This window comes from Tetrao urogallus (assembly GCF_951394365.1).
Source record: "Tetrao urogallus genome assembly, chromosome: 2".
Classification (NCBI taxonomy): Eukaryota; Metazoa; Chordata; class Aves; order Galliformes; family Phasianidae; genus Tetrao; species Tetrao urogallus.
The window spans coordinates 42,107,708-42,119,027 of record NC_136814.1 but is presented as its reverse complement, the minus strand read 5'-3'; the positions used below and the strand labels follow the sequence as shown (position 1 = coordinate 42,119,027).

The window sequence follows — 11,320 nt, the reverse complement described above, 5'->3', positions numbered from 1 at the left end:
AGGCAGGAGGGCATGACAGAGACCAAGAGCATCACTGGTACTGCCACTCACCCAGCTTCCCAAAGGCGCCACATTCCCTAGCAGCAGTCTGGCAGAACTTACTCAGAAAGGTGACAAATTCCTTTCCATCTGATCACGTGAAACAAAGCAGCAACTGAGGTGGCAGCAAGACAGAAAAGGCTAATGTGGTTCCTCATAATGCTATCATGAAGTAGGAACAGTAGACTCGGAAGGGCTTGGAATCGTTGTGGAACAGGTTTCTAGTGAATAGTGAAGGAGGTATCCCACTGCTGAAAAGCTACTGGGATTAAGGCAAACTGTGAAATTAAAACTAAATAGCTGTTCCAGAATAACAGCATGTAGAGACAAGCCCTGTAATGCAAACACTGAGCACAAGCTTCAGATTAGTGTTAATCAGTTAAACTGGAGTAGTTCCCCACTTTCATTCAGCACAACCTGAGTGAAAAAAGGGAAGCTATCATCTCCATTAAGTTGTTCAGATTTCATAATGCAAAGACCTCCAGTTTCTCTAAAATGTGCTTGTTTCAGGTTGTTCCAAAATCCTATCCTCAAAATGCTCAAATGCCAATGTCTTTTGGTATTCTGCACTAGAGGAACTGGCACCTGCTATTCACCCCTGTACAACTCCAATATGAAAAACTTAAGCCTTGCCCCAGCAAATGGCTAGAGATATAAAAGGAAAAAAGTAGAAGGAAACACATGAGATACAGTGCAGGCTGCTACACACTAGGAAAATGAAAGGAGATACGCTTGTAAATGCTATTCCCTCTTTAATGAACTCTAGTAAATGTAAGTAATTTCCCTCTCCACAAACAAGTTCATGCAAATTATTAAGTGTTAAGGCAAGCAGTTACACTTGCCTGCATTTATCTCACTACCCATATTAAGAAGCTTAACATTTCTCCTCTATGATGAAAAAATAAAGAGATAGGAGATACCTTCTGTGACCATGCAACAGTACTGGAGAGGCAGCTTAACGCAGTAACTTCTCAAAGCAGCAAGTAGCTTTAGCAAGTTGTCAGTGTTTGCTGTATTCATCTAGCAGGGCATGCCTCATTTGACTACTGTATACCTGCCACACTGTTCAGCTATTATGCTATTAGGAACAACACAACACTAGTCTACAATTCAATTCTTTCAGCCTGCCATAGCTGGCACGTCCTTTAGTACAGGCTGCATTATTACAGTATAGGTAACCAAAAGAAACATGTTGTATGTTACATAGCTGAGTAACTAGTACAAATTCAACACTGTCTATTGCAGCTGTAGCACTCAGTCAAATCCTCAGCTCCTTTCTCCTAAGGAAAAAGGAAGTTTTAGATAATAGGATCAAGAGGATATTTGCCTTGACTCACTACATGCAAAGGATAATGCCATTTATTTTTTCTAGTCTGTTTTTGCTCCATGCCATCATAGCAACAGATTCTCCCTCCTAAGATTTCATTTTAAGATCTGATATCACAGTATGATAAACAGAGCTGTTCACAATTTGAGATGGTTTATTGCCATTTGGAATATGTTTTATTGTTCAAAACACTGCACCAAAATAAATCCCACCATGTACATTCTTTGTCATCTACATTTTTAACAACAATGCAACTTTCAGGCAGGTCATGCATGAAAATCACTCTTCAGTGACATCAAAAAAAAACTAATGAAAGGCACCTTGTGTCCTTCACATCCCAGACTCAAGTTAAGTTAAGTAAGTTCTTGACTGAATAAAGATTACATACATCTAGAACTCAAGCAGTAGTAAAACAAATTAGAATTACCTGGAAAATAGTATCAGACTTTGTAGAATAGATAGATGTGTACAGATTCTACAGATCTGTAGAATTTGATAGAATTCAGTGCTATGCTTTTGCTTTTCACCATCTTTAAGTAATGTGCGACTTAAAATTGTTACCTATGTGTCTCTTTACTGAGACAAGGCATGCAGTAAGACGGAAAGCTGGCTGCTTCCAGGCTGTGTCTACACATTTGTTCTTGGAGATTAGCAAGCCACTGCTTAAGTTTAAAAAAAAAAAAAAAAAGACTAGGAATGAATGCACCCAAGTTAAATGGCTTTTAAGTATATGTTAATATATAGAATAATACCACCTACAGTTCTGTTTTACTGACCTTTGTTCCAGTTAATTTGGAAACAAGTTGGTGAAGCCATCACAAGCTATTTTATTTTCATAATAAGAAATTTGTTTTCAAATAGTGCTGGTTGTTTGAGTAACAAACTCAGAAGGGTAGTTACTAAAGACAAATAAGGCAACAAAACATTAGAAGCAGTGGTTCCCATTGCTGTATAGTACTTTTAAAAAGGCAAGATAAAAATTAGAAATATTATTGATGGGGTGATTCACAACAGGTGCTTTTGTTTTATCCCCATTGTCTTTGTCACAGCAACTGTAGATGGCAGATCTTCCTTGGTTGTAATTCAGGATGACCATATTCCTTGGCTTAGTTCAAGTTAGATATTTAGTTCTTTTTCTCCAACCTGTCAGGAGAAGAACAAGGTTTTTTTTAAAGAGCAAATACTGAACTTCAGTAGTTAGCAAAAGTCTGGATGCACAGTACAACTTCAGGAATGTCAGACACCTAGCTGGTTATTTCTACAGAGGCAGATCCAGTAGCAACTTTCCTAAGTCTTATTTAATTTATAGATCAGGAGACATTATCTCACCAGATGCATTTCTTAAAAGAGAAAAACCATAGCTCTGATTCATCAGGATTGTTTGGGATTGTGTCTATAATAGTAACTATATAATGAAAGTGCAAGAATTGCGGTCTGCTCCACGGATACATAATATTAAATCTCAGATCTACCCCATACATACAAGAATGATCAGCTTAGTTTCTTTTCACCTTTCAGACATTCACCCCCTTCAATATTTTATGAGTGTTTCAATCTCAGAAGTCATTGAAATAGACACATATGGATTAATCAACATAGTACATTAAGCAAAAAAAATCAAAGATCCCAGCAGCCGCTAAAAGCCTTGTCTGCATCCATGACCTTCCAGCCTCTTCTGTGTAGACCCCCTCCAAAGCTCACAGGACATGCAAGACAAGTCACATTTCCACCTGTGACAACAAGCTTGTTTTTACTTCATTATCTTCTGCAAGCCTATTAACAAGCCCAGAAGCCATGCAAGGGCTTGGACCACAAGTAAAAGTCACTGAAAGAGCATGCTGAGTGCCAACAAATTGGAACTTGCCTGTATTTGATCAGTCGCCCTCCTTGAATAAGTTGTGCAACTTCATTAGTGAAGTGGCATGCAAAGAGAAGCCAGTTCCTTGGCTGCACTTTGTAGGCAAATCTCATGAAAGCCAAGGAGTAACAACACAGTGCTGCAAAATATAATAGATATCAGTGGATTATTTTTTATTTTGTTGAGAAATTATTTTCACACCAGCAAAATGTAACAATACACAGAATGCTTCTCACTGGCATTTGAGTTTTCCAGTTGTTACAAACTTATGTATTTTTCTGCATTGGAACCTTAATGTGGCCAAGTGCTAATTTTACTATATAAGAAATTGTGGGGCTGGAATCATCACAAAAAACCTTCATATTGCTGTGGTACACCTGAAGCTTTCTTTAGGTTACAACTTAAACTATCTCAGCTAGAAATTAAAAAAAGACTCCTGTTAATACCAATGAGATACGGCAACAAATAACTTGACAGATTTCTAGGACAGTATTTTTAATAAGTACTTACTTTGCATATAGTTGTTACTGGAAAAGCTCTTAAAGTTCCCAGATGCACCCAGCCACAAGAAATTATGAGCATTCAGAAGCATAAAGGTTTCTAACCTGCTTTCCAGGAAGGCGAGAAATAGTCTCAATCCACCCTCCTGCTATAACTGCATTTAAATACAGGAAATTACAACCTATTATGGCATCAGTTTTGCAGAGTTCGTGCTTTAGCTTTCCAACATGCTTAGAAAGAATAAAAAAAAAAATCTGGAAAATTTTCAAATTAAATAGCTTTTTTTACCCAGGTTCAGAACCTAGAAGATGAAATAAATATTTGTACACATACCATCCCAGGCATACTTGTAAAAAGTACCCTAGAAAGGGCAGTAAACACAACCAGATGCTATTACCATCACAAATTTCAATGCTGCAAGTAGCACACACTGAACTATTAATAGTCCTGTGACCTTTTAATTGGAGAACTACTAATGAGTTCTGATTATAAAATGGCAGTTCAGTTATCTGAGTTATCAATTGTAGTGAACAAGAACAAAGTAAAAAAGTAGAGTTTGCTACCAAATACTTTTTATTTCAGGCAAGAACTTAGGAGATCCGTTAATGGCTCTAAGAGCCATAAACAACACCTTTCATAAAGGAACTGAATTAGACTTATTCAGGTCTAGCTCATTACTAGACCACACTGAGTTATTTGTACTTAGCATGTGGAATCACTTCAAGCTTTTCTGAGTCCAGGAATTTGATGTCTGACTCTACACATAGAAAACCTTTTAATATAAGGACAGCCTAGCAACTACTTCATATTTATAAACTTTTGTTCAGCTATAAATCAGATCAAAACCAGGAGCAGGAATAAATAGCTGCAACTGAAAAAGGCATTAACAAACATTCATCACTCTCCAAACTTTATCCTGCATTATTCTGTATCTGAATGCCTACATTCAATTATTATTTTTAAGTAACTAGGGTAATTAAAAAAAAAAAAGCAAAATTGGCAAATATTTGGAGATATGAGAAAAAACAAATAGTAAGAAAAAGACTGCATTTCTAAAATACTAGGTTTGTTAATGAGCTTCAAGCTACTCAGCAATTGAAGTATGAATTTTTTTTTTTGTGGCAGGATCTAAAGCAGCTGGGGTAGAACTACAGTGTGCTCTGTTTCTGTCTTAAATGTCTGAATTTACTGAGCTGGGTATCTGCCACCAAAAATTATTTGCAAAACACACTCTCACTGTACTGGAGACAATATTTAAGCTGGTCTTTCAGCTCTAGGGTAGTAGATTAATAGATGGAATTACTCTAAGTAGAATCTAGTATAGATGAGGCAACAGATTTACCCAGTGGTATTTTGCATGGGGAAGAAGAATTATTTGGAATTAATTTGTTAATTCCTTAACAAGTCTAACTGCAATTACACTAGTATTGAAGTACCAGTTTAGTAAACTAAATTACCTGTTTTATGATAACACAGAAGAACTTAAAATACAGACACTTAGGCAAAGGCTACACACATGCAAAAAAAGGCAGAATAATTGTTGCTTATGTATTTAAAAATGAAATTTTTACATCATATCAAGAGCCATAATAGCCTCCTGACATTCAGGCATCTGCTTGGAAGGAGTTAGTCTACTTCAGGTGTTTTTAGCACCCCACAAAGCACTACTGTTTTTTCAGTGTCACTGTTTATATTTAAGTCTCACACCAATCACACTGTATCAGTATCCTTGATGCAAAAAAAAAAAAAAAAAAAAAAATACATGCAGTAGTAGAGCAGTAACTACTAATGCTTGAGTCTGGTGACCAAAACTATGCACCAGGACTCTGTACAAAAGAAAAAAAGTTGCTGTAAAGCTCTGCAAAAGACTTCACAACTCTGGTAACTCAGTATGAGAGGCCCCCAAGGTTATATAGAACGATTTTTAATATCTGCATCTGTTCTGATCATCAGTTAATAAGAAATTAATACCACACTGCTTTAAGTGTGGAATTGGTGTTCTACAGTTCACAGAATCACAGAATTGTAGGGTTTGGAAGGGACCTCCAGAGATCATCAAGTCCAACCCCCCTGCCAAAGCGAGTTCCCTACACCAGGTAGTTAGTTCACTGAGAAGATGCTTGACTCAGTACTTACCAAATGTCATTCGGCCACTAATGATTTCTGGAGATTTCTTCATGTCATTAATAGCAGCAACAGGAAGTCCCCAATTGGCTACTGGGCCCCAAAAGTGCTGTAGAAGAAAAGAAAAAAACATTGCAGATACCAGTTAAGCTCATGCTTTTGTCTCTTCCCCAAATGGGGATACTAGAGATACTCTAATACTTTGGAATTGTCAGGGAACATTCAAATTTCTTGCAACTGAAATTTCAAGAGCAACATTTTGCCAGCCTGAATATCAGCTTGTAACATTGTAATTAGACTCTGATTGAAAGCCACTTTTGTTTCCTGTAAGTTTAGGTTGCAATATTGGTAACTTAACTAGAACCTATACAGAAAAATGGAATGTTTCATTACACATTGTTTTCATAGTTTGACCTTCCTGCAATATGCAAGAAAGGGTAATATTTCTGTGCCTACAGACCACATCAGCTCAAATTCAGATTTAAATGAGTATTCAGGAGCTGCAAAAAACACATTTTTACTGTACTTTTGCTGATAAAAAAATTCACACCTTTAACAGCTAAAGCCTCTCAAGAGAGAAAATGGCATAATTAAGAATAGCTGCATGGTTACATTGTATCTGTACTTCACAGGCATGTTTAGATAGTGTAAAGAAATGTATCTAACTTATGCACAAAGTACTTGCAGAACAGAAGAGCATTTACAGTCAGCAGTATGTAGGATACTTTTTTCCAATTCTTTAATGAAACTAGTTAAAGGACAGCAAGTGGGCCAACAAGAAGTACCTAATCACATACACTATCTTACTGTGCAAATCATGGCTAAGACAAATGTATCCACATTATCACACTAAATCACAGCACAAAAGGTAACTGGTGAGACAGTACACGTGTGACCTCTACTGTTTAAACAAGACTCCTGAAACAGCAATTTCAGTTTCAGAAAACAGGTCTTTAAGGCTCTAACCCTGTCCACGTTTTTCACACAGAGGGCGATGATGCACTGGAACAGGTTGCCCAAGGAGGCTGTGAATGCCCCATCCCTGGAGGCATTCAAGGCCAGGCTGAATGTGGCTCTGGGCAGCCTGGTCTGGTTGTTGGTGACCCTGCACACAACAGGGGAGTTGAAACTAGATGATCATTGTGGTCCTTTTCAACCCAGGCCATTCTATGTTTACTGGAGACTTTTGGTTTGAAAGGCAGTTCAGGTCAACTTTGTGTTTTTGTGTAACTGCCATTACAACACAGATATACTGCAGACCACTTCCGGCTCCAGTTACACAAACTGAAGATCCATCATCAACCTGAGATGCCACAGCAATAACTTTCCTCTGCTGACCAGGGAGGTAGGTGTGAAGCCCTTTCACTTGAAATAGTTATCCAGTTTTAAGTGCCTTTTGATGTTTTCACAAACAATAATTAAACTACACCTATCCTGTTTGTCTTTGGTCTGCAGAGACAAGCAAGTTCTCCATAACATTATGATTCTTACTATTATGAGCCATCACAACCATATCGTTCAGAGCATAACAGGCCTAAAATATCAACTTCCAGTTTCAGGAGCAAACCGAAAGGCTAAGAAAAACTCTGCAGACAGATTTAACATGGTACTATTTATTGTCTCAAGTAAAGCTGGTTAAAAAAAATTAAGTCAAGCAATGTAATTCAGTAGCTACTATGCTACCAGTGTCTCTGCTATATAGCAGAGCAGCTCTAGATAGATAAGATCTCCTTAGCAAAGGGAAAAGACCTGTTGATTTTTCAAGTTATCACTGAGAGACAGTCACATAAAGCCTAGATCTGCAATTACTAGTGCACCACTCCTGGTGTTTTTCACATGCAAGGAACTTCATTAACAGTGCTGAGGCAGAGAAAGTTCACAAGCTACTGAACTCGTGCAAGAAAATGAAACAAAGGTCCCCTCCCCACTCCTTACCGTGCTGTTGAAGTGGGCCATCATTGTTTGCCATTCAAAAAAAGCAAATGGGAGAAAGAGAAACAAAACATTAGTTTCCTTCATAATTCATATATGATTGATGCTCACAAGAAATGAAAGACAAGTCAGTAACTTACCTTGGTTAATTTAACTGTTATTTCCTTCAAGAGTTGTTACTATGTGAAATGTTTACTGTTGAAGTGTCATTTACCTTGCAGAACAAAAACCTCATTATGATTCATAGAAAGTCTTTCCTGCCCTGCAGACAACAAAGCATCCAAACTCCCATCCTAAGCTAGTTTAAAACAGATGTCAAAAGCCCTCAAGGTTTGTCTAGAACAAAGCTAAACTGCTATAGCTTCACTGTAAAAGCTCTGAAGTCAATGAATTCTCCATATACCTATATTTAAGTAGATTAAACCAAACATTGCCAGAGGTCTTGCTGTCACTAAGCTCAGGCCAACCATGGCTGTATTAGATACAAGCTATAACATTCAGTGACCTAACGTGCCATGTACACACCAGGAATGTACAGGCTTCATTTAAGCCATCATGTAATTACCAGAACTATTAATGCTGATCTATACTACTATTAGTCACTCCCATCATAATGGCTTCCATGATCACTTAACAAATGCCTATGGTAAGTAGACAATCAGGCCTACTTCAAAGGTCAAGCTGAATCTTCATTACAAGCAGCAGTCTGAATCAAGGTGCACTGTTAGTACATCCTTGATTAACCTAACTGCTTGTTCCACTGCTTTCTTATTAACTGTAGCAATAATCAACTGGCAAGCCAGTTTCAACAAGTGCACATTCCACCTTTTTTTTTTTTTTTTTTTTTTTTTTTTTTTTTTTTGGTAAAATCTTAAGAAAACAAATTCAAACAAGCCCCTTAGCACAATGTTTTTGTGCTAACAGAATCCAACCTTCTTTTTTAAGATGCAAGTTGTTCACATGTATGCAGAAGCCTAAAATAGAACCACGCTGCCTGCTGCTAACAGTTCCGGCTAAGGTCTTGCAGCCATCCCCATGCTCACGTGAAACTGGAACAGCTATTCTGCCCAGAAGAGGGCAGAACAAGGTCATTCAGCTCCTCCAGAAGCAGACACCCGCCCCAAAGCTCTGCAGCCAACACAGCTGCAACAAATGCTACACGATCCTTACTGCAGATACAGGGCAACTGCATATATCTACTGAAGAGATACCACTCCAAATCTGTAGTTTCCAACAATTACATTCAATCCCGTGAAAAAGACAGCATTTTGTACTAAAATGTCAAACCTTGATATTCCAATCAGCTTGTTTTAAACTAACATTGCTGTTGAAGTTTACAAGAAGGAAAAGAAGCCGTACTTAGAGCTTACGTTCTTACGACGTTTACTTTAGAACCTCAAGATGTAATTAGGGCAAATCTATATTTACATGATTTACAGTCATTCACATCCCTATTAAACACCACTTCAGAGAAGCCAGAAGTGAAACTGGCAGAACATTTAATTATTTATGACAGTTTTAAAAGCAATTTATCTTTTCTTTGTGCGAGATCCAGAAGCTTGCTCATGATGTAATGCCAGACATAGCCACCTGAGAAAAGCAGTATGTGTTCACTAAATGAGCTTTTGATTTTGAGTTATGAAGCTGAAACTGAAGCTACTTACCCTGATGGACCTCTGCAAGGACTGACTACACTAAGATATAACAGCTCACAACTCACCATATAGTCAATTCTGCTGCTTTGGGCAATTGTGGTTATTCTATCAAAGGTCAAGCATGAAGATGTACAACCTAAGTGTTTCAAGCAGGATCTCCAGTCATTGTTTCACACGAAGAAATTACACACTTGAAAGCCTCATTGTAATTACTGACGTGATTAGACACTGATTTCTAGAGCAGACAGCATAGACTCATAGCTTTGCTTTAAGAGCAGGGCAAGAAAGGAGTTTTGTGCAAGATGCAGAGCCCTCCAGTAGGCTGGGGCTTTCAGGAAAGAACATACTGGGATACAGCCGTTAAGTAGAGATACTGTGTTTCCACTACAGCCTTTTATTGACAGTTAGCTAAACTCTAAGCACCATACGAAGCACAAACAAGAGCCTATACTGCTTTCCTAGGGCAGGAACAATGCTGAAAGGCTGCCCTGGGTGGTTCAACTGGCTTCATGGCACACCCAGTAATAAAATGACAAAAGACAGAACCCATCCCACAAAGCAAGAATCCTGTGCATGTTCAGATAACTGAACTTTGTTTACTTCAAGAGGAGAACCAAGATGAAATACAGCTTTTTTTTTTTTTCCCCCAGCTGCCTTTAAGTCTTTGATAAGGAAGACGATACTTCAGCAGATAACCTTGGTGATGTCAGGGAGCAATTCATTCTTACAAAAGCTAGTTGCTTTCCTTTATTACAGAGCAGACCTATGCACTACTACAGCATAGACGCTCCCAATGAATACCAGCACAGTAACAAAGTGTCAGTGTCACAAAGCATCCACCGAGCTTACAGGATACCCTCAGAACTTCCAGAAGGAAGCCCTGCTGAGGCCTGCTCTGGCTGCCATCTCACTGTGAAGGTGTTCTCACTCCTCCATTTGGGTCACTGCTTTGGCGTCGCTTCCCACCTCGCACAGAGCCCCACGCCGCAGGCGTTCTGCTCACCACAGAAGCTCTCTCCCACACAGACCCACCCCGCCTGCCCCAAGCAGGGCCGTTCCTCACACCAGCAAGTGCCCTCCAACGGGCTCGCACAACGAACAGCGGCCGCAACAGCTGCGAGAGGCACAGCGAGAGGTTTCCTAACGTCATTAGCAGAGCTCCGCCGAGCCTCGCAGCCCATCCGTCCGTTGCTGCCGGTGCCCCGCTCCTACCCGCCCGCCTCAAGGTCAAATGCCGGGTGGGACGGCATCCGCCCGCCGCTCACCTCATCAGATAGTCTCGGAACTCCTTGCTGCGCACATAGTCCGCGGCCTTACGGGCCAGCGCCCCCGCCATGGCGGCCCGGCAGCAAACGGGCTGCGCCCGGTTCGCTTGCAGCCCTCGCAGCGGACGGCTCCCCCGCGCCGCCGCCCGCTTTACGGCAGCACCCGCGCCACCGCCCCCTCCGTCAGCGCGGCGCTCCCCGCGCTCATTGGCCGCCGCGGTCCCGCCTCCCGCCCGCTGCGAGCCGAGCCGGTAGCGGCGCTCAGAGCCGAGAGGAAGGCGGAGCGCCGTAAAGCGGCGTGAAGAAAAAGGGAGGGAGCGATCGGGAAGGGCGACGCGGAACCGCCCTCGGCTGAGCCGCCGGCGTTCCTTAACAGCCCGCGGCGGCGGAGACCTGCGGAGCCGCTATTGGACGCGCGGCTCGGCTGCTGGCTCCTCATTGGCTGGGGAGGCTCTCCTTGAGGCGGTGGTTGGGGCGTGTGGCGTCAGCTTGGACGGGGGGGGGGGGGGCGGGTGGTGCGCGTAGAGCGTTGGGGTGGTTTTCTAAGGGTAATCCCGTTTGTAGGAGCCCAAAGCGCGAGCTTCGGGTTTGCGGTCAGAGAGCACAGGATTCAGCCTTC

At 40.8% G+C, this 11,320-nt stretch overlaps 1 protein-coding gene across 1 annotated transcript; it reads right to left on the bottom strand.

Annotated features, from left to right (window-relative positions):
- Positions 1 to 1,297: 1,297 nt before the first annotated feature.
- Positions 1,298 to 10,772, bottom strand: MPC1 (mitochondrial pyruvate carrier 1; the record flags this gene model as incomplete). Its single annotated transcript, XM_079550322.1, has 5 exons — positions 1,298 to 1,319; positions 3,231 to 3,363; positions 5,862 to 5,958; positions 7,785 to 7,788; positions 10,702 to 10,772. The coding sequence occupies 5 exons, from the start codon at positions 10,770 to 10,772 to the stop codon at positions 1,298 to 1,300; spliced, it is 327 nt and encodes a 108-aa protein (XP_079406448.1).
- Between the last annotated feature and the right edge of the window lie 548 nt (positions 10,773 to 11,320).